Source organism: Hippopotamus amphibius, chromosome 6, assembly GCF_030028045.1.
Source record: "Hippopotamus amphibius kiboko isolate mHipAmp2 chromosome 6, mHipAmp2.hap2, whole genome shotgun sequence".
Lineage (NCBI taxonomy): Eukaryota > Metazoa > Chordata > Mammalia > Artiodactyla > Hippopotamidae > Hippopotamus > Hippopotamus amphibius.
The window spans coordinates 39304330-39325562 of NC_080191.1; the positions used below are offsets into that span (position 1 = coordinate 39304330).

At 37.7% G+C, this 21233-nt stretch overlaps 1 protein-coding gene across 1 annotated transcript; it reads right to left on the reverse strand.

The window, feature by feature from the left end:
• Positions 1-2433: 2433 nt before the first annotated feature.
• VNN1 (vanin 1) lies at positions 2434-20700 on the reverse strand. Its single transcript, XM_057740160.1, has 7 exons — positions 20474-20700; positions 19068-19198; positions 12494-12686; positions 11359-11650; positions 10552-10913; positions 4840-5010; positions 2434-3800 (listed from the first exon to the last, which is right to left on the reverse strand). The coding sequence occupies exons 1-7, from the start codon at positions 20684-20686 to the stop codon at positions 3618-3620; spliced, it is 1545 nt and encodes a 514-aa protein (XP_057596143.1). The 5' UTR covers positions 20687-20700; the 3' UTR covers positions 2434-3617.
• Positions 20701-21233: the final 533 nt, after the last annotated feature.

Consider the following 21233-nt stretch of genomic DNA (forward strand, 5'->3'; position numbering starts at 1 on the left):
TAATTACTAGTGGGTGTGAGGTATTTTCCGCATCTAAAAATCTTCTATTCTTTTCAAAAACAAAAATTAAAGTGATGCATTTGGAACGTGCCCAGATCATCTGCAAGATAGAGGATTAAAAGAAATGTGAGGAATGAGCAGTTATTTTCTGTGTAAGAGTCAAACGCTATATTTCAGAACAGTTTGACATTGATATGACTTCCTATTTGACCTTTTCCATTTTCCCCTTGATATTCAAAACACTTCAGTTTTTCAAGTGCAGTTTTTCAATTTTTAATACATACTTTTACAGATTATTTAGAGGACAAAACCTTGAAGATTAAAAAAAATCACCTAATTAAGTAAACATGCTGATTTTTTAAGACCCTTTTTCCTAGTAGTGTCAATTCCTGAATTAATCCTCACTCTCAGAAATTGCATAAGATAGTTTATTGTTTTAAGGTGTTAGGTTGGGTGTAACTTATGTCACAATGGGTAACTAATATATTTGTTAAGATTGAACAGAAAAAGAAGCATTTAGGGTTTTTTGAAGCCTTGAGTATTTTAAACCTATTACTGATCCACATCAGCATGTTTTCTATTTTAAATTAAAATTGCAGGATAGTATTGAAGGTTATCATGCTGATTCCTATTCCTAAATACATAAGGAGCTTCTTTATTTTCAAATAGGTTTTTTTTAAAATTCACTGTTACCCAAAAGCACGAGATGAATTTTACTTATATACTTATTGGGCGATATAGTATTTTTTAGGAAAAACATCTGCCACAAAAATGTCTATTTCACAAGGGTGTATTGCTGGCATGGCTCACTGCTGCCAGTGCCCTGCCCTCCCTTGTAGAAGATCATGTTTTGTACAGTGTGAGGATGGTATCAGGGCTATGTGGATATTTTATCAGTTGAGAGATGATTTCACTTCAAAGATGTTGTTTCAGTAAGTTGTATAATGTCAAGAGATCCTGCTGGTACTGAAAAAGAACATTTAATGCCAGATTGACTGCCTAATTTCAACAATGTGACTTTCTGGTTTCCCAACTCCAGACGATTACCAATAAGCGGGTGGCTTCACTATCAATTCATCAGCAGTGCTTCTCTAGGAGTATCTAGCGGAGTCTTGGGGAGCCGAGCCAGGCTAGCTGGATATTCTTACTAGGTAAACATTTTGTTCAAGGTTCAATTAATGGTGGAAAATGGAAAGGGGTGTTGCAATTTGTATGAGTTTGCTAGGGCTGCCATAATAAAGTACCACAGACTGGCTGAAACAACAGAAATTAATTTTCTCCTGATTCGGAAGGCTAGACGTGTCAGCATGGCAGATGTCTTCTGAGGGCCTCTCTCCTTGGCTTGCAGATGGCTATCTTCCTCTGTGCCTGCACCTGGTCTCTACTCTGTGCATGTCTATGTCCTAATCTTCTTTTCTTATAAGCACACCAGTCATATTGGATTAGGGCCCACCCTAACTACCTCAATTTACTTCTTTAAAGACCCTATCTCCAAATACAGTCACAATCTCAGGTATGGAGTTAGGACTTCAACATATGAATTTCGGGGAGACATAATTCAGCTCATAAGAGAACTGAAATGTATTGTTTAGGTAAACGGCATATCACATCAAAATCATTCGGAGTCCTAAGCAGAACAGAATAAAAGTTATGTGTTATAATAAATGTGGTAATGAATTCAGACTTATTGTGGGTAATAAGGCTCAGAAACTGTGTAAGAAATAAGAGCAGAAGATTTAATCATGGAGAATCTGTCCATGGAGACTGGAAGTGAGGATCACGGGGGGGCCATCTTGGAATGGGCTGCCACAGTGAGTGCGTGTGTATGTGCATGTGTGTGTGTGTGTGTTTTACATCATCATGAAGTTGATAATGTAAATTATATCATTAAATGAGAAAGTGTCAAAAATTACTCTCTGGACCTTTAAAATTCATCAAGGTATAAGTAGATGATTTTTTAAGTATATTTGAGCATTGGTCTTTCTTTGAATTGGGTTGTTTGTATCAAATGAGCATCACGAATATTTTGTACGAAAGAAATAAAAATTACAGTTAAAAAGCACATCAAAACTATCATTAAAAAACATATACGCGTTAAAGAAATCCAGAGTGGAAAAGTAATCAGAGCTGGATATGGATGTATGGATGTAATAAATAACATTTTTTAAGAAGTAAATTCACTGCTGCAATGTTTAATTTTAAGAAAAATTATTCTAAGACAAGCAAGCAAATTTGTCACAGAGAGAAATATCAGGTAGCATATTAATGTAAGCAGTTCTTTGTTGATCTCCAGGAAAAATTTGAAAATGAAAATTAATATAATTTCTTTCAGAAATTTTAGAAGATACCAATGCACCGAAAGACTATGCTGTGGTATGTTACATTGATTAGATATTAATCATGTTTATAAAAATTATATTTACTTGTTTGGGGTACTAGCCTAATAGGCATATTTGGTCATAAGTTATTCAAGGTAATGTTTTTGTGATATTAATATAACAGAAAGCAAATTAAAATATTTTATTTCTTCTGTGGTGGAAGAATTACAAGAAAGACACTCAAGGATTATTTCCCGTTGATTTGTATTAAAGGTTTTCAAGACTATAATCCACTGTTATTTAATACTTTAGAGCAGGAGACAGCAACCTTTTTCTGTAAAGGCAGTAAATATTTTCACCTATTTTACCCACGTGGTCCCTATCACATCTACTCCATTCCACAATTGTAGCATGAAAACAACCAACAACAATACTAAACAAATAAACATGACTGTGTTCAATAACACTTTAGGTATGGAGACTGAATTTTGAATTTCAAATAATTTTCACGTGTCACAAAATATTAGCCTTTTTTTGATTTCCTTTTTCAAATCTTTATAAACAAAAAACCTTTCTTAGCTCATACAAAAACAGAATAACAGGCCAGATTTGATAAATGTCTATTTTAGGGGCACCCTTTTAATTTGCTTACAGGCTGACAAGACAGGCAAAGCATTAAACAGGCAGTAAATCACCACTGAAAAGCACGTAAAAAACATTAAGGCTCTCCAGCAGATTCCTAGATATAAGCCCAGTTGCCTTCTGGGATACATTAGTGCTAATTATCAAGCCACACCCAGCTGGCTGATGTTGAGTTCATTGATTTTCTAATTGAAATATACAGGGTGGCTGAGCCGTCGAAAAATATAAGCACTTTGAGCAATCAGAGGTAATATAATTTTAGCAATAAATACATCACAATTGGTTTTTCTGTGACAGTCCTATATTATCGTAATAGCTAACACACATAAAGTGCTTTCCATGAGCCAGGAACTTATCTAAACACTTTAACTGTAGTAACTTATTGAATTCTCACCCCAAAAACCCCAACAGGTGGGTATAATTGTTGCTCTCATTTTACAAATTTTACCTTTCAAAATTCTTCCACCATTTACCTGGCTTATATTGCGTGGCACGCACACGTGGATGTGTGTGTGTTTATTTGTCTAAACAGGAGAAAAAATGTATTAGTAATTCATTGATATGATAGACCACAACCACTATTATAAATCCCAGACCCAGTCTTCTTTTCACATGCATTTAAGTGATCCAAAGTAAAAGAGAGAAAATGTAAGCATTCTACCAACCTAATGAGTACACAATAGGTATTATAACTATGAGCATTACTCTCAGTGCTTGTGCTGTGAGGTCTGATAGAGCATTGCGTGCACTATCCCTCTCATATAACCTTCCAAACAGAGTTACTGTCAAGATAGGTCCAGATGGTGACTTCAGGTTGAACAAGCGTCCGTCACTTGACACCTAATTAAAACAAAGGGAAGTTGAGTAAGAATAACGTTCAGTTATACAACCTCACAACACACTCTTAAGATTCAGTACAACTGGAAGACAAAACAATAAAAATAATGGCCATATTCTGTTCCATCTGAAATATTTGAAATGGTGCAGAGTATAACAAAAATTGGAGCTAAGGAATTGACACTGATTCATTTATTATTGAAATGCCCATAATCTATATCTTACCCTTTGCGCATCTGAGAAAGCATCTGATGAGTTAATAAACATAAAACAATGGATTTGAGAATATATAAGAGAAATTTTTTTCTCTCTGACAAGAAAAAGACTCCTCCAGAGGGTCAGGAGGGCTTGACTGCCGGTGGGGTTTGAGCTGAGCCTCTATCGTCCCGGACACTCACCACAGCCTCCCTACCTGAGCATTATCCCCAACACCCCACCGCAACTGTTTGGACCAGAAAAGGGGCGTGAGATTGGAACCTGTGGGAAAAGTCAGGAGCAGAATATGGCTGGACACAGCACTTGTGCAGTAATAAATAATTTCTGGCATATTAAAAAAAAAGTTTTGCTCTCTTGCTAATTCAACAACTGTCTGATTCTCTCTCAGCTTTTCCTTCTTTCCTTTCCTCCCATGGTCACACCATGGAGATGGACTTCACCCACACCATGAGAAGTATTCCTTTCAGCTGCCCCAGGCTATCCTTCCCCAGTGACAAAAAGAGGCTTCCTCTGGTGGGACTGGTCCTGGAACTCTTTTTCGAGTCTTCTTTGTACTCTGCAGGCTTTAAACAGCCCAGCCTGCTCCATGAAGTCCCCACAATAAGATATATTTCTTTATTCTCAAGGACACAGTAGTACTTCTCTAAAGGATTTCCAGACAAGAGATCCCGTGTCCTCAGTGTTCTTAGTGAGCCCTAAGGACAATCTTACCTTTTCCAAGTGAAGATTTTAATGATGTTTGTAAGCACTTGTGCAGGTTTTCTACTCAAAAGATGCTTCCTCTTACATAAAATGAATTAGCAGTATTAAGCAAAAATAATCCTACCTGAAATTCTCCAGGTGCAAGCTGAATTTCACTCAGCAACACCTCAGGGAAGACATACTGGGTTCCAAAAGTGCCACTGAGGGAGAACATTTCAAACCTGGTGGAAGCAGTTTCAACTGAGTCACCACAAGTATGTAAGTCCGTCGTTTTACACTTCAATAGAGTACAAATCTGGGAACGTAAAAACAAAACAAGTCTTAGGAAAGCCAGTTGAAACACTTTCTTGACCTAGAAAGCAATGCCTATGACCATTTGTTTACAACGTTTGTTGTAATATTACTTCCTAATTAGGTTAATCTGATTCGTTGCTGAATATTATTGCAACTAGTAATAAAAATAAAGGACTTCAGACCCTAGTGCTTTCTGCAATTCACTGTAAACAGGTTAAACCACGTTAAGAAATAATCAGATTCTTGGTCTATAGCCATGAACAACTGTACCCTGTTTTCAAGTTAGCCATGCTTTTAATAATCAAGAGGGTTCAATTAATTTTAAAAAGTTTAGACACTAGTTTAATTTCTACCTTAGTGCCTACTTCTAACACTGAGGGTACTTTGAAATTTTCGTGAACCCTATAGTTGATCTAGAGACAACTCTTGTGATCTGGAAAAGAAACATCCCTTATACCTGAGCAGGGGCTGAAACAGTTCCCCTTATCCTATGTAGTTATACTATATTACACTATATTATACAGCTATTTGCATGTAAATCTAAGTGTATGAATCATCTCACTATGCAGGTGCAAAGTTCTCAAAAGGAAGATCCATCTTCCTTAACTCCATCTGTACTGCATCTTCAAAGTTTTACTCCAAGCCTCTTTTATTTCTTGCCTGACTAAAGCAATAGCCTCTAACTGGTCTCCCTGCTTCTACTTTTGAAGTTGGAGAGCAAGCGTTTTAGGGCAAGTGTGTCAAGATGGGATACAATAACTTTCAGATAAAGGTAGAATGAATACATGCTTTGATTCTGTTCCCTTGCAATCCTACTAAAACCAATATTTTTTTTTAGAAGATCTAAACCCACAAGGTTAGGAGAACAGGAGGATAAATAGTACAAGTTTAGAAGTTGGGGTGTTGATGCAAAAATGGTAACTGAGGAAGAAACCCAAGTGCCCATCAACAGACTATTGGATTAAGAAGATGAGGTACATATCTACAATGGAATATTACTAAGCCATAAAAAAGAATAAATAGTATCATTTGCAGCAATGTGGATGGACCTAGAGAATATTATACTCAGTGGTATGTCAGACAGAAAACGTGGAATCTAAAAAATGATACAAATGAATGTGTAATAAAAAAAAAAAACAGAAACAGACTCATAGATATAAAAAATAAATTTGTGGTTACCAAAGGGAGGAGGGAAGGTGGGAGGGACATATTAGTGGTATGGGATTAACAGGTATACACTACTATATATAAAATAGATAAGCAACAAAGATATACCATATAGCACAGGGAATTATACCCATTATCTTGTAATAACCTATAATGGAATAGAATCTGCAAAAATACTGAAACAGTATGCCATACACCTTAAACTAACACAAGTTCAATTTAAAAAATGGTAACGGATATAGCAGACCTAAGAAAGCCAAGTTTTGAACCAACTATGGGGAAAGCCAAGAATCAACCTGTCTACACTGCAGAATACTCAAAAGATTCCACCCCTGGGAGCACTAGGTACCTCAGGAGCTGGGAGTAAACTGGGTGCTTAAAGAAAGGGAAATTGATGGGAAGTTGTTAAGGATGCCTCAAACACTGAGTCCCCTGACCCATGGATAGCCAATTGCCCTTCCCCTGTTCCTGTAAACAATGGAACATTTATTTCCAGAGAGGCTAAAGCAGATGATGTTTACATGGAGGTTTTGAAAGACATAGTTCAAGGGGATTCCTTGAATGAGTCATACTGAATGGTAAAAACATCTCCCTCCACCCTGCAAGGGCATTTCCCCCACGTGACTATCTAAATGTCTTAACAAGACACTTATCCTTCAGAAATAGGGTTGCCAGATAAATTATAGGACAGGAGTCCCCGTTAAATCTGAAGTTCAGATAAACTAAAAAAACTAAAACCAGTTTTTAGTATAAATATGTCCCAACTATTGCATGGACATTTTTTTTTTTAATCTATTGTTTATCTGAACTTTGAATTTACCTGGGAATCCTGTATTTTTATTTGCTAAATTAGGCAACCCTATTCAGGAAGGGAATTAGAAGAACTTTGAAACCTGGAAAACCTAACCATCCCAAAGGGATGTCTCTAAAGACACTCACCTCAGGGATTCCCCTATTCAGAAGCCCCAGCTAGACCGTCCCTCTGTGAAGCTTAAAATTGGAAGTATCACCCACATGCTCAGAACTTTTATCCAGTCTTGGTAACCCTAAAAAGTCACCACATCCATGAAGAAAGGGTCTAAATTTAGAGTTTTAAACTCAAAAACCTGTCTGGCACCAGTGGCTTAGCTAAGGGATCACTATCCAGCAACAATAACAGAGGACTTTGTTTCACTTGACAGCACTAACCAACCTCCCAGCACCAAGAAGAGACCTACCGCTGATCCCCTCAAGTGGAGCTAAGACTCTGGGACAGGCAGAGAAGCAGACAAGACTGAGAAGGAAGGATGGAGAAGAGACAGGAAGAGCAGAGAGACTGCTGTCTTGTCTTACAACCAATTTTTTAAGCTTAAAAATAGATCACAAAATAATAAAAAATGATATCACAATTTTTTAATTTTAAAAAGTAATATGGAAATATAATACCATATATATACACCACATATATAATGCAATATATGTCAATATGCCGCATAATATATGATATTTATATGGCAATAAATATTTTTCTACGACATAATTTTTTTAACTAATTTCCAATCATTGGACATTTTCTACCTGTGTTTTTTATACCATTTTTTCCCCTTTCTTCTAGCAGCTCAGAGCACTAATAAGGAATATTGATTCTGTGGATATTTTCATCCTTTCCTTTTTTGTTGCTTTTTCCCTTAGGCCTATAAAGATAATCAAGTCTCTCTCATTTATTGGAAAAACAAAAAACAAAAAAAGCATTACCATGAGTCTCTGTCTAGCACCTGCCTTGTTCCTTTCTTCCTGTATCAGACAAGATTTTTGAAGAAAAATTATTCACTCACTCTTTCAACATCCTCACTTCCCTATGACTTTTCAACCCACTGTAATCTCTTTCACTCTATCATTATGAGCCCAGAAGATTTCAGCAGAATTATCCTCATTCATGCAATAATGGTAAACATAGTGCACAAATACAATTCACAGTTTCCTCCTGAGAGTCTCTAACTTCCTTACCTTCCATAAGAGTTCTCTTTAAGTTCTCCTTTATTTTCCAATCACATATGCAGGTTCCTATTCTTCTGTTTATTTCCTGCCCAACACAGGAGCTTCAAAAGCTTCCACCTATAGCTCACTGTTCTTCACTGTTTATTAGTCAGCTTTTGCAATCAACTCTTATGGGTTTACCACCACCTTCGTCCTGCTGATTTTCAAAACAATATTTCTAAATCTAGTATCTCCCTTAAGTATCAGACCCATCTATTCAATAGCCTATTGGAAGGCTCTAACTGAAAGTTTGCAAAGTTCTTCAAAACCAGCACATCCAAAGCTGAATTGAGCAACACCCCCGCCACCCCCCGCATCCAATTTGCTCCTTCTCTCACATCCTATCCATCAAAGCATCACATTCATCCAGCCACTCTTACCAGAAACCTGGTACATTCTAGACCCTTCATTCTGTTGGCTTGTTCCATGTCAAAAGCTGCTAAGTTTAGTTTTCCAAATATTTCTTGACTCCATATGCTGATTTTATTCATATGAACATAATCTTGGTCCAGCTCCTAATAGGGCTATTTTAATAATCTAACTAGTCATTTTGCCCTATGTACCATGATCCAAACCCTACATACCAGTGCAACCAAAACGATCTACTCAAAAACAGATGTGATAGCATCATTCCCTTGCTGAACACGTCCCAACAGAAATCTATCACTGATAGAATAAAGTCCACATCTTAGGACCCTGCAGGATGTGATCCTGCCTCTGCGCTCATCCTCCACCCATGCTTGCTTCTTATGCTAACGCTCAAGTGACGCAACTGTGTGCTCCTTCCTGCATACCTTGCTTTTTGATACATCCACCCCTTTGCTCAGGCTCTTCACTCTACCTAGAATTCCCTCCCACTGTTTTTCACCTGGATGAAATAGCGTAAGCTCAAGCCTCATGTCTTCAGAAACTTCCCTGGATCCCCAAATTAGGTTAAGTGCAGCTCTTTTGCATTCCTACAGCAAAACATGCCTTCTTTGTTCTATCACATGCCAACCTGTACTGAAATTTTATATTCATCTGTCTTTCTCCCGTACTAAATTCCTCAAGAGGAGGGTCCATACTGATTCATCTTCATCTCATTAGCACTAAATATATACCTGGTAGGTGTCTGGCACTTGAAAAATGTTTGCCAAAATGAACAAGCATTGGTAGAGGTGCTTATCGTACAGCAAACAAAATGCTACACAGTGGGTGTAGCTCCAGCACTCAAAAGGCTTTCAGTGTCAAACAAGTATATATAATTTGACATGACATGCCTTCGATAAAGTTGAGCCTAAGATATTTGGGAGTATATAAAAGAGGTACCTAACCCAGCTGGGGAGTGGGAGTGTCAGAGAAGCCACCTTGGTGAAGATAACACCTGTAAAGCAGTATGAGTGATGAGTAGCTGGGGGCCATCAAAGATTTAAAAAACAAAAAAAACAAAAAACCTGTGCAAACGTCTGGGGGTTCTACAGATGCTGACACAATGGATATGGGAAATGTCTCAATATGATGGGAGCCCAGGGTACATGTGGGTAGAAGTGAGAGATGAGGATAGAGAGTAGAAAAAAGCACATGTTAAGACTTCATGAGACTTACATGTTAAGGAATTTGATTTGCCCATTAAAAAACAGTGAGGAATTTTAAGCAAGTGAGGGAAATAATCAGAAATGGCTTTCAATGATTTTTGTAATTATAGTGCAGAGAATGGACTGGATGGAGCTGAAACTATCAGTGGGAAGTCCTCTTAAGAGGACACTGCAATAATCTGGGTGAGGTAAGATGGGGGCCAGAGCAAGGAAAAGAAGAGCAGAGTAAGAGAAACATGGAAACTGCCTGTTCTTGGAGGTTCCATCTCAACCAGCTATAATAGCTCCCTCTTTAACTTGAGGGCTCTGAGATATCTGAATCTTTGCAGCTATTCTACTGTACATCGCAGAGGTCAGCTTTATATATCTCTGGGACATACTCAGTCTGAAGCTTCTTATAAAACAAATAGGCATCAGCGACCATAAAGGGGAAATGCCTTAATATGTTCAGGCAGGAAATATTAGAGGTTAATTGTTCATTGAAATTATCTGTAATTTGATTAATATATCATTTTAAACACTGGGACTACAAGTAAATGTTCTGACTTTTCCCAACCTGTTTAAAATTGGACTGACATGTAAGATTGCAAGCTTCAGCAAATAAAAATTCAGGAAACCCAATAAACTGGAATTTCAAATAAACAACAAATTTTTTAGTATACATATATCCCCCAAAGTGGGACATATTTATAATAAAAGTAATTCATTGTTTATCCAAAATTCAAATTTAACTGGGTGTCCTGTGTTTTATCCAGTAATTCCCCAGTCACCAAAACAATCATTACCTGTAAATAATAGCTCCCTTCTACAGTATGTAGTCCATCAAATGCCCCTAGCGCATAAACTTCATCTGATCTGTACTCAGACATCTTGTAACTTAGATGACAGCAGAGATCTTTCTGACAAACTGTGTAATTTCCTGCAACTCCTTTGAGCTCCACGAAGGTGAACTCATCAAAAAAGGCGATGCCCTTAAATTCCTGGTTTCCCATCGAGGAGGCGTCTATACCACTGGCATAAGAAGCCCATTTCACCACTGCTGTGGGGTAGGGGTGGGAGTCCAGTTGTGAGAGGAGGAGTTTTCCCTTCTCCGTTTTCATATCGTAATGAAATGTTCTTGGAGAATCAGGTGCATAAATGCCACTTCCTGGAAATGCCAAGTTGGATATAACATTTAAAACAGTAAAGCAAAAAGTGATTGCATAGTAGTTATTGTCATTCAAAACTCATATTAACATTTTACTTTCTCTAAGCTATTTATTTCATTAATTTCAGTAAAATATGCTGATAAAGACAGACAGGTGAGATGAAATCCAGTAGAGTATGACACCAAGAAGCCAAGAGGAGAGGGTTTTATGTAAGAAGCAGTGACTTTTGAAAAAAAGAAAAAGAGTGTACACTCAAGTTGAATAAAACTAAATCAATTTATGAAACAATTTAGGTTGAGATTGATTCAACAGTGTGTCACCAGCTAGATATGCAAACATTAAGAGTTGGAAAACATTGTATTGAGGAGTACATGTTAGCTAGAAAAAAGATGATTTTTTTTTTCCTTTTTTGATTACATCAAAATCTCAAAGATGACACGTTACCTGTCATTTTCTTTACAGGGTAATGTAGGTTGGATGCAAGAAAATTGACTCCCATGCCCATAGCCCAAGCTGAGTGGAATTCAATAGCTGACAAATGTGGCAAAACATTCATCCAAGCTGTCGGGAAGAGTATGGTGTCCACGTGGGAATCTTTGACCAGAGTCACAGCAGGATCATGGAAGAGAATATCAAAGCACGTGAAAATGCCAAACTTTCCAAACGTGGTGTTGAAAGTCACGACCTCAGCTTCCTTGGGTTCATTGAAGTGATCTTCACTGAGGAAAAGGTTTTGCTGCAATGAACAGAAGATGATTGGAGAGGGGTGGGAATCTTTTCTAAGAAGTTGGACCAGATGTCACTGCATTTAAAAAAGTGCAAGCTCACATCTATTAAACAGTGCCAATCTCATCTACCACCACTGTCTCTACAGGGAAAGAGCATTAGAAAATCAGGGATTTTCCAACTGATAGGATTACTATGTCTTTGGTTCAATTTCCACATTTGATACATCTGTACAAGGCAGTTCTTATTTATTCAGGCCTTCTTGAATGTTAAAGACATAGGAGTGAAATAGATAACTTCTATTTGCCATGAACATGTAACAATTTTCCATAGACAAAGAAGTTTCTTAGGTCCTTTCCCTTTAAAACCAAGACTATCTGGTAAGGAGTTTTTACTTCTAGCCTTGAGCCTTTGCCATAGCATGTCATTAAAAGGAGGAAGTTCACAAGGCAACATTTTATTTCAATGCAGATATCTTCTACTGATTATCACTCACTCCTAAGGACACATTCTTGTGTTCTTAAATGTACAGGAAACCTCCTTTTTCTAGGACCTTACCTCAGATAATCATTATTTTCTATGCTTTCTCTCCTCTGCTTTTAAAATAAGCTTGTTGTTATCAACAATGGTGATTTTTTTGGCGGGGGGGGGGGGGGGGGGGGGGGCAGGGCGGGGGAGGCCACAGAGTGCGGCTTGTGGGATCTTATTTCCCAGACCAGGGATCGAACCCTGGCCTATGGCAGTGAAAGCACTCAGTCCTAACCACTGGGCCGCCAGGGAATTCCCTTCCCTTCTTGACCACTTTATTTTGTTAAACAATTCAGTAGTTGAATTATCTGCAAATGAATTCTACCTTATGGTAGCGGGCCACCAGTTTTCCCTCAGAATCAAACACGACATCAGTATTGTATTGGTAACGACCATCAGGGGGACAGTGAGGATCACCGGTATTGCATGGCTTCTTGTCCCCAATATTTGCCAAGATGTAGATGGAGTTGTCCTTGGCCAGACAGCTGAGCCTTTCTTGCACAGGGGTACGGCCAAATCTGGTATGTGTTCATTGGAAGAGGAAAAAAAAAATCAAGCTTAGCTTCTAATAAAATTCAGAATGATAGTTGCCTGAACTTATATGATATACACAAAAATAAATTCTAAATAGCATATATAGAAGGGAAGGATTAAAACAAGAAGAGACTTCAAAGGAAGTACATGCTTGTGGGAACTTGGTTGTAGGAAACTATTCTGGGATAAGACTCCAGGCCATGTAATTTTAATGGCATTTATCATCATCTATAATCATAGATTCACTTATGTGCTCCTCTTGTATGTCACATCTTATAGATATTATGGGGCAAATACACACATCTCCTGTTCATTGAACCCACGCGTGAAAGAAAAGAGGTATTAAAAAATATTTTGAATGAAAGAACAACATCTTGGAAGTAGGATGATTCTGAAAAGATGGCAGAATAAGAAGCACCAGGAATGCATCTCTCTACCCAGATAAAACTTGCCCTACCAGAATCTAGCTGATATAACTATTTTGGAAATCTGGAGTCTGTTCAAAGACGTGAAACTTCCAGGGAAATGCTTGGAAGGTAAATTGCAGTTAGTTTGAGTCAATTTAAACACTTAGCTCAGCAGGGGCTAGCCATGTCCCAGCACCCCCAACCCACCCCATTACAGGCAGCCATGCAGGTGTTCTTGGAGCAATTTGCAGGCAGTCTGTAGGAGTGAGGAGGGCCATAAGGACCCTGTCTTCCAAATATCAAGGATCTGGTTCTGATCTCTGATAACCACTCTGCTCATGGAGGTACAAGTGCAGAGACAGGCCATTATTATATATTGTTGCAAGTACTTCCTCCACTGGCTGAAATGACTTCCACGGGATTTAAAGCACCAGTACCTTCTTTTGTACACCTTTTTGGAGCCAGACTTTTAAGGACTAGGACATGTAAAAGCAGCCACTATTATAGAATTTAGAAAATCACTGCATATGCTCAGGGAAAGGCATAGACTAAGAAAACATCTGAGAAGACCTTAAGGTTATATCTCAAGCTTATTCCCAACACAGAAACAGCCTACAACAATCAAAACAAACAAGCAAAAGATATAAAACCATGGAGAAGGGGGAGAATTTGATTTCTAGGGTTATCACATTATAAGATTCAGATGCCCACTTATCAATAAAAAAAATCATAAGACTTACAAACAAACAGGAGAGTATGGCCCATTCAAAGGGAAGAAAATGAACCAACAAAAACTCTCCTGGAGAGAGACCATATGGCATACTTTACTGGGCAAAGACTTTAAAACAACTGTCTTAAAGATGCTCAAAGAGCTGAAGAAAGATATGGAAAAAGTCAAGATAATGATGTATGAACAAAATGGAAATACCAATAAAGAGATAGAAACCCCCCCCCACCCCAAAAATTCTGGTGCTGAAAATTACAGTAACTGAAACAGAAAATTTACAAAAGAGATTCAAAGACAGACTCAAGCAGGCAATGATCTCTAAAAAGGATGAACTCAAAGAGAGCCATATTAAGACACATTATAATAAAAATTTCAAAAGCCAAAGACAAAATAATAATTTTGAAAGCAGTAAGAGAGAAGTGATTTATGGCATACAAGGGATCTCCGATAAGATTATCAGCAGTTTTTAATCAGACAATTTGGAGGTCAGGAAGCAGTGGGCTGATATATTTAAAGTGCTGGGAAAAAAATACTGTCAACTAAAAATCCTATCTCTGAAACAACTGTCCTTCAAAAGTGAGGGAGAAATTAATTAATTCTATGTTAATATTAAACAAAACAGACTTTAAATCAGAAAAAGTTATGAGAAACAAAGGACATTATATGTTAATATTAATATCCAGAATGCAAAGGGAACTCTTAAAACTCAACAACAGCAACAAAAACCTGATTCAAAAATGGCAAAAAAAACTTGAATAGAATTTTCTCCAAGGAAGAATATACAAATGGCCAATAAGCACATGAAAAGATGCTCAACTTCATTGATCATTAGGGAAATGCAAATCAAAACCACGTTGAGAGATACCTCACACCCATTAAGATGACAACTATTTAAAAAAAGAAACAGAAAAGAACAACTGTTGGTGAGAATGTGGAGAAATTGGAACTCTTGAGCACAGTTGATGAGAATGCAAATGGTGCAGCCACTGTGGAAACAAGTCTAGCAGTTCCTCAAAAAATTAAAAATAGAACTACCATATGATCCAGCAATTACACTTTTCTGTATATATCCAAAAAGTTGAAAGCAGAGTCTCAGAGACCTGCTTGTACACTCATGTTCATAGCAGCATTATTCACAATAGTTAAAAGGTAAAAGAAACCCACATATCCATCAATGCAAGCAAAATGTTGTCCTATATACATAAAATGGAATATCATTCATAATTAAAAAGAAAGGAAGTTCTGAATATGCTACATTGTAGATGAACCTTGAGGGCATTATGCTAAGTGAAATAAGCCAATCACAAAAAGATAAATAAGGTGCAATTCCACTCATATGAAGTAACTAGAGTAGTCAATCATAGAGACAGAAAGTCGAATGATGGTTGCCAGGGGCTGAAGGAAGGGGGAAGTAGGGAGTTATTGTTTTTTTGCCCCTGGTTTCATTGAGATAGGAGTGGTATATAACACTGTGAAAGTTTAAGATGTAAAATGTGGTGACTTGATACATGTATATATTGAGAAGTGTTTACCACAAAATGATTATCCTTCACCTCACATAATTACAATTTTATTGTTGTTATGGTGAGAACATTTAAAATCTACTCCCATAGCAACTTTCAAATACACAGTACAGTATGGTTAACTATAGCCACCACGCTGTACATTAGATCTGCGAACTTACTATTATAAGAAAATCTGGTGCCATCTGCTGGCAATATAAGCAAAACCATGGCAATCATCCACAAAACATGTCATTGAAAAAGACCAACAAGGATGGGAAACCACATCTTAAAAAGTTATCTTAATGCATTTATATAAAAAATGACCATTTGATAGTTTCCCCCTTGTTTGCTTCAATTCATATCTGAAATGCAGATATAAATACAATATATTGAACCACTTGAAACATTCATCCCATGTTTTTTCAAATCATCTGAAGCAGTAGAACAGGTACATGAAATAGAAGCCTACTGTTCTGGATTTCCAAAACAGTCCTGATTACACATTTTCCTCCTGTCTGTATTAATCTTGAAAGTGCATCATATATTTTAATACATTTCCATTTAAACTACATTTTTCAGACTGTTTGCTATACTCAGAAAAGCTCCAAAATTCCTTGTTAGACTTGGAGTTTAAAAAATGCATTTTGCTTACGTGAACCCGAAATCTGCTTCCCACTTAATCTTTAATATTTGCTGAGCCCTTAATGTATGCAGAGCTCTGTCCTAGGACTACTGGAAACAGAAGAAGGAGGTGAATCAGAAGAATTAAAATGTATTGTCGAAGATTGCTTTCAAGGTGTTCAATCTCAAAACATAAAAGTCATCAATTATTGAAGAAGATATTAACCAACCTTAAAAAATTTAAGAAATATTCAAAAAAATATTTGTTGGGTCCAAACACTACAGAAAGCAGCATGCTAGATATGTGAGCATCTGGGGAAAGGACATTCTGGGCAGAGCTTTCCAAGCGCAAGTGTGAGAGATAGAGTGTAAAATATGGCTGGCGCACTTCAAAACCCTCTAATCTTACTGGAGAAAACATGTATGCACACAAAACCCCAAATCAACAGTACAAAATAATACGCAATCAAATATCAAAATGTTTTTTCATTTGAGCTAGCTAATTAGGCACTTTTTTTTTTTTTTGACTTATTGAAGTAATGACTGACTCTTTAATCTGCAGGCCACATCACCTTGATCAGAGGTATAGATGTTCACTGCATGAAAGGATACAAGGACTCCTTATACCCTTTCTCTTATACAAGGACTCCTAAATACTCACACAGTGGAGTACCCAGTACATAGGAAATAGCCAAGAAAAGAAAAAAAAAAAGCTGAGTAAGTAAATTCATCTTTGAGTTAGGTTCCCAGGCACAGTTTGTCTCTCAAGAAACCTACACGGTTTCTTCTGTGAAGCAATGAAAGCTTCTAAGTCAAATTGTTCCTCTCAGCCTCCCAGGAACTCTCAGAAAGGTACTGTACGTTCAGTTGTAATGGTCAGCCCACTACCTCGCTGCCTTGTAATAACTACTTCCTCTACCTTCTTCAGGCAGCTTTTACTTCGTGTTTATATCTAAACTGTTGTGTTTTTGAATTGTATAAGATTTAACAAGAAGCCTCACATCTTTCCGGAAGCATGTGGAGTATAAATGCTAAATAAATAAATAAAATTAAAAAGAGCAATAACAAGGGCCTGTGCCCATAACACCCAGGTTAAGTGGTGATGCAGACTCCCCCAAAAGGTTGGTGACTTCGAGAAAAGAAAGCAATCAACACTGGGTATTTCACACATACTCAACAAGGCATGATCTCTGAGTATGAGAGGGGTAAAGGAGTTGGACTCCTCTCTGCCTTTCACATCCTACATTCAATCTTTGAGCAAAACCTATCAGAGCTGCCTTCAGACTTTATTTGGAATTGGGTCATTTCTTAATATCCAAACGTCTACCATCTTCATCCAAACACTGTCATCTCTCTTCCTAGATTACCACTATAGCTTTTTAACTGTCCCCTGGTTCTTTATGTACATATTTTCTGGAGCCTATTCTCTATGAGGCTGTCAGAGTGACCCTTATAAAACTCAAGTCAGAGCATGTCACTTCTCTGCTCAAAACTCTCCAATGGCTATTTTCTCACGCAAGTACCAAAGTCATTATTATGGTCCACAAAGCCTTATGTAATCAGGGCCCTCCTACTTGTCTGCCTTTCTGCCTCCATCTCCTACTTTTCTCCCTCTGCCTCACATCATTTCAACCACACTAACCTTATTGCTCTTCCTCACATGTCAAACACACACTCTGACCACAGAATCTTGGTATTTAGAATTCCCTCGATCTGGAAATTTCCTTTCTCAGATACCTATATGACCTACTCCCTCACTTCCTTTGTCTTGCTTAAATGTCACCATGATAACCTAAAACTCTAAGCCTCATGCTTGCCACCATATTTACCTTCCCTGCTCTATTTTTCTCTGTAACAGTTACCTCTATCACATATCATAGATAGTTGGTTAGGTGTAGAAAACTAAATAGATAGGTATTATCTTTTTTCTTTCAGTTGGATATTTTCATACTAGAATATAAGCTCCAGGAAGATAGAGGTTTTTAGCTCTTTTTGTTCACCCCATTGCCCAGAAGTGTGCCTGGACATAATAGGTATTCAAAAAAAATGTTGAATAAATGAAAGCAAGGAATGGAGATGTCATTAGTTGATGGAAAAAGGGAAAGGCTACCAGACTTCTTGAAATGGAACAAATGGAACACCCTGGTGGGGATTTTCAGAAGACCCTAGGAAATTTGGTTCCAGGGAAAGGTCATTCAGAAACAAATGAAGTCAATTCTAAATGGAAGTGCTTGCCCTTTAGAATCTGAAGCTCTGGTATAGGACACGGCTTAATAAGAAATAATTATGATGCAGTGAAATGCAAAGTAGATGATTAAGATAAATAATATTGAACTTTGTCAAAATCAAGTTGTCTCTCTAAGCAGATACAGTTGTTTGTGTGGTTTTGAGAGCAGTTCCAAAAAAGGAACCCTTAAAATTTTAGCAATAATGCATTTGGAAAGAAGTGAGTTAACAGACATGCTTCTCTTAAATGTTATACAAAGTTTGTATTGTTTTGCTTGTATTAAAAATAACAGTGCTACTTTTATCAGACTTCATATTTCTTATTCTATGCTTGATTTAAACCACTTACACAGTTCTGCTATATCACCTCCTAAGTTGTCACCTCAAGCTTTAAGAATTTTATGTACATTAACCTCATCCAGCTATCTTATTGATGTGAAAGGATAAATTTTAATCTTAAACTGACACGTGACTCTTTCACTATTTTCTCACACAGTTTTAAAAGTACAGACCTACATAGAGAAACAATGTTTCTGTTCACTGGGAAGGAGTCAGAAGAGGTGAGTTTGGATATGATTCTTCCTCTAGCCAACCACCCTCTGGCCCTAGGTAAGTTACACGACCATCTCCCCAGATTATTCCCCCAATGAAAATTCACATTGAATATGATCATTTCCATGTTACCTTACAACACTGACTTCTGTGATGTCATAATTCAAATTCACTTTCCTAACACATATCTGTAGGAGATGAAAAATTATAAAACTATCTTGAAACTTAGAGTTGATGGTAAATCTTATACAATGATCTTCTACAAAGTTTTCCCAGATAAAGTAAGTTCATGTTCATGGTTAAATTTTCCTCAATATGTTTCTTTACCTGTTGGGATTATTGCAAGGGATCCAGTTCACTTGAGGGTCTGGGATATCCTCCAAGTATGGGTAGATAGATTCCCTGCTGAAGTTAAAGCCATAAATAGCATCTTCTGGAGTCACAATAATATGCGCACCCTGTTAAAAATGGAGCTGAATCAAGATATTTCTCAAATAAACAAAGAATTAAAGAGGGGGCTTGCAAGCTGACTTGAGTGGCTGAGAAACAAACATTTGGGTTTTTTTTTTTTCTTTTCCATCTTACTCCTTTGTTTTCTATATTTTTATAATTTATTTTCTTCGCCCAACCACCTTCATTTTCTAATCCCACAGTCATCATTTCTATGCAACTTATTCATCCTTTCATAGCCGTTAAAATTTTTCCAGGCTACTTGCCACTCACTGCGGTTGTTAACTATAAACTTAACTCTTCCCCGGATAAAATCCCTCCCTGACCTTTGGCCAATTATTAAGCCTGAGTATGTCAGGACTGATTTATCACTCATTCCTCCGCTCCAGCCTTCCCTGCCTCATACCCTGCAAATGTGATTCCTGCTTCTCAGAAGGGGGCTCTGACACAGTTACCTGAAGGGTGCCGGGACTAGAGGCACAACCTGAGCTTACCTGGGCACCTTCGGTGGGAGAATCACCCTGGAAGCTGTTGTATGGCCTTTAAGGAAATAGTTGGACTGAAGGTGAAAAAGAACCTCAGAGTTCTTAATAGCCTTTTAAATCTTTGCATGTAGAATAATGTATGTTGATAGATATATGTTATATGTATATATCCATGACTTTCATCAGATTTTATATATTCCTTGCTTACCTAATCTACAAATAGCTTATTTCAACCACATTTCTCCAAACCACACACTTAAACTTAACCCTTCATTCAACCCAAGAACTTACTATGCATTAACATATGTACTTTTGTCTTGTAATTAGAATGAAGTATGAAGTATATAATACACACTGTTAAGTAATTTGCAACTTTAATTGTCTTGGTGTTATGATCTAGCCCAAGAAACTATAAACCCTTAAGAGCACAAAAGTACACCAAGGCCACAAATACTCTAAGAATAGCAACAAATTCCTAACCCATTTATCTTTTACCCTCCATCTGTAGCAGCAAAGAGCAACAAAATTGTTGAATTTACAGCAAATTCCTCAGAGGTTTGTCGCTACTTAATAATAACCAGCCGTTCGTTTAAAAATGTTGCTCTCCTTATAAGGAAAGCATATAATAGTGTCTTTGCTCTAATAACTAGGATGGGGAAGAACTCTGATTGTAAACCAAGGTCTTGGCTACCCTGAAACATATGTCATTCAACAGTGTAGTTGACCCTGACAGTGATTCTGCCTCCTAAGACCCACCCTTTTCTCTACATAGAAGCCAGCACACTGGAGAAATTGTACCTGCTTTGATGCAGATGTGATTGCTCCCTCCAAAAGGTCCAGATTTCGATTCATTAATACCAAGGCCTCTTCCTGGGACACCGGTGTTAGGGTGGCATTAGGCAGTATCACTGCGTGCTCGTAAACAGCTGCAATAAAGGTATCCAGAGAGCTGGCTTTTAAGACACAGAAAAACAAAATTGCCACATAATCCAGCAACTGAGACTTAGTCATGCTGAAGTCCAACGATTGCTGATAAACAGAGCAAGCCCTGATATTTATAGGGAGAAAACACAGTAAATCACGTGGTTCTCAGAGCTTAGTACTTTAAAAATAAATTGCAAAAGCTGTGTTTAAGAAAGCCTTGGACTTCTAGGTGGCGCAGTGGTAAAGAACCTGCCTGCCAATGCAGGGGACACGGGTTTGAGCCCTGCTCTGGGAAGATTCCACATGCCACGGAGCAACTAAGCCCGTGCGCCACAACTATCGAGCCTGTGCTCCAGAGCCCGTGAGCCACAACTATTGAGCCCATGTGCCGCAACTATTGAAGCCCATGTGCCTAGGGACCGTGCTCCACAGCAAGAGAAGCCACTACAATGAGGAGCCTGCACACCACCATGAAGAGTAGCCCCCACTCTCAGCAGCTAGAGAAAGCCCGTGTGCAGCAACGAAGACCCAGCGCAGCCAGTAAATTAAATAAATAAATAAATAAAAATTGGAAAAAATGAAAAAAAAAAAAGGCTTATGGTTTTATATCATAGACATAGGTGTAAACAGATCT

Bases quoted from the DNA above. Each gene is read 5' to 3' on its own strand.
- VNN1 (XM_057740160.1), bottom strand. From the start codon at position 20,686: ATGACTAAGTCTCAGTTGCTGGATTATGTGGCAATTTTGTTTTTCTGT. The intron at 19,199-20,473 runs GTACAATTTCTC...CATTTTTAACAG, and splicing joins TCACATCTGCATCAAAGCAG to GGTGCGCATATTATTGTGAC. The intron at 5,011-10,551 runs GTAATGATTGTT...TTACGTTCCCAG, and splicing joins AAGGGAGCTATTATTTACAG to ATTTGTACTCTATTGAAGTG.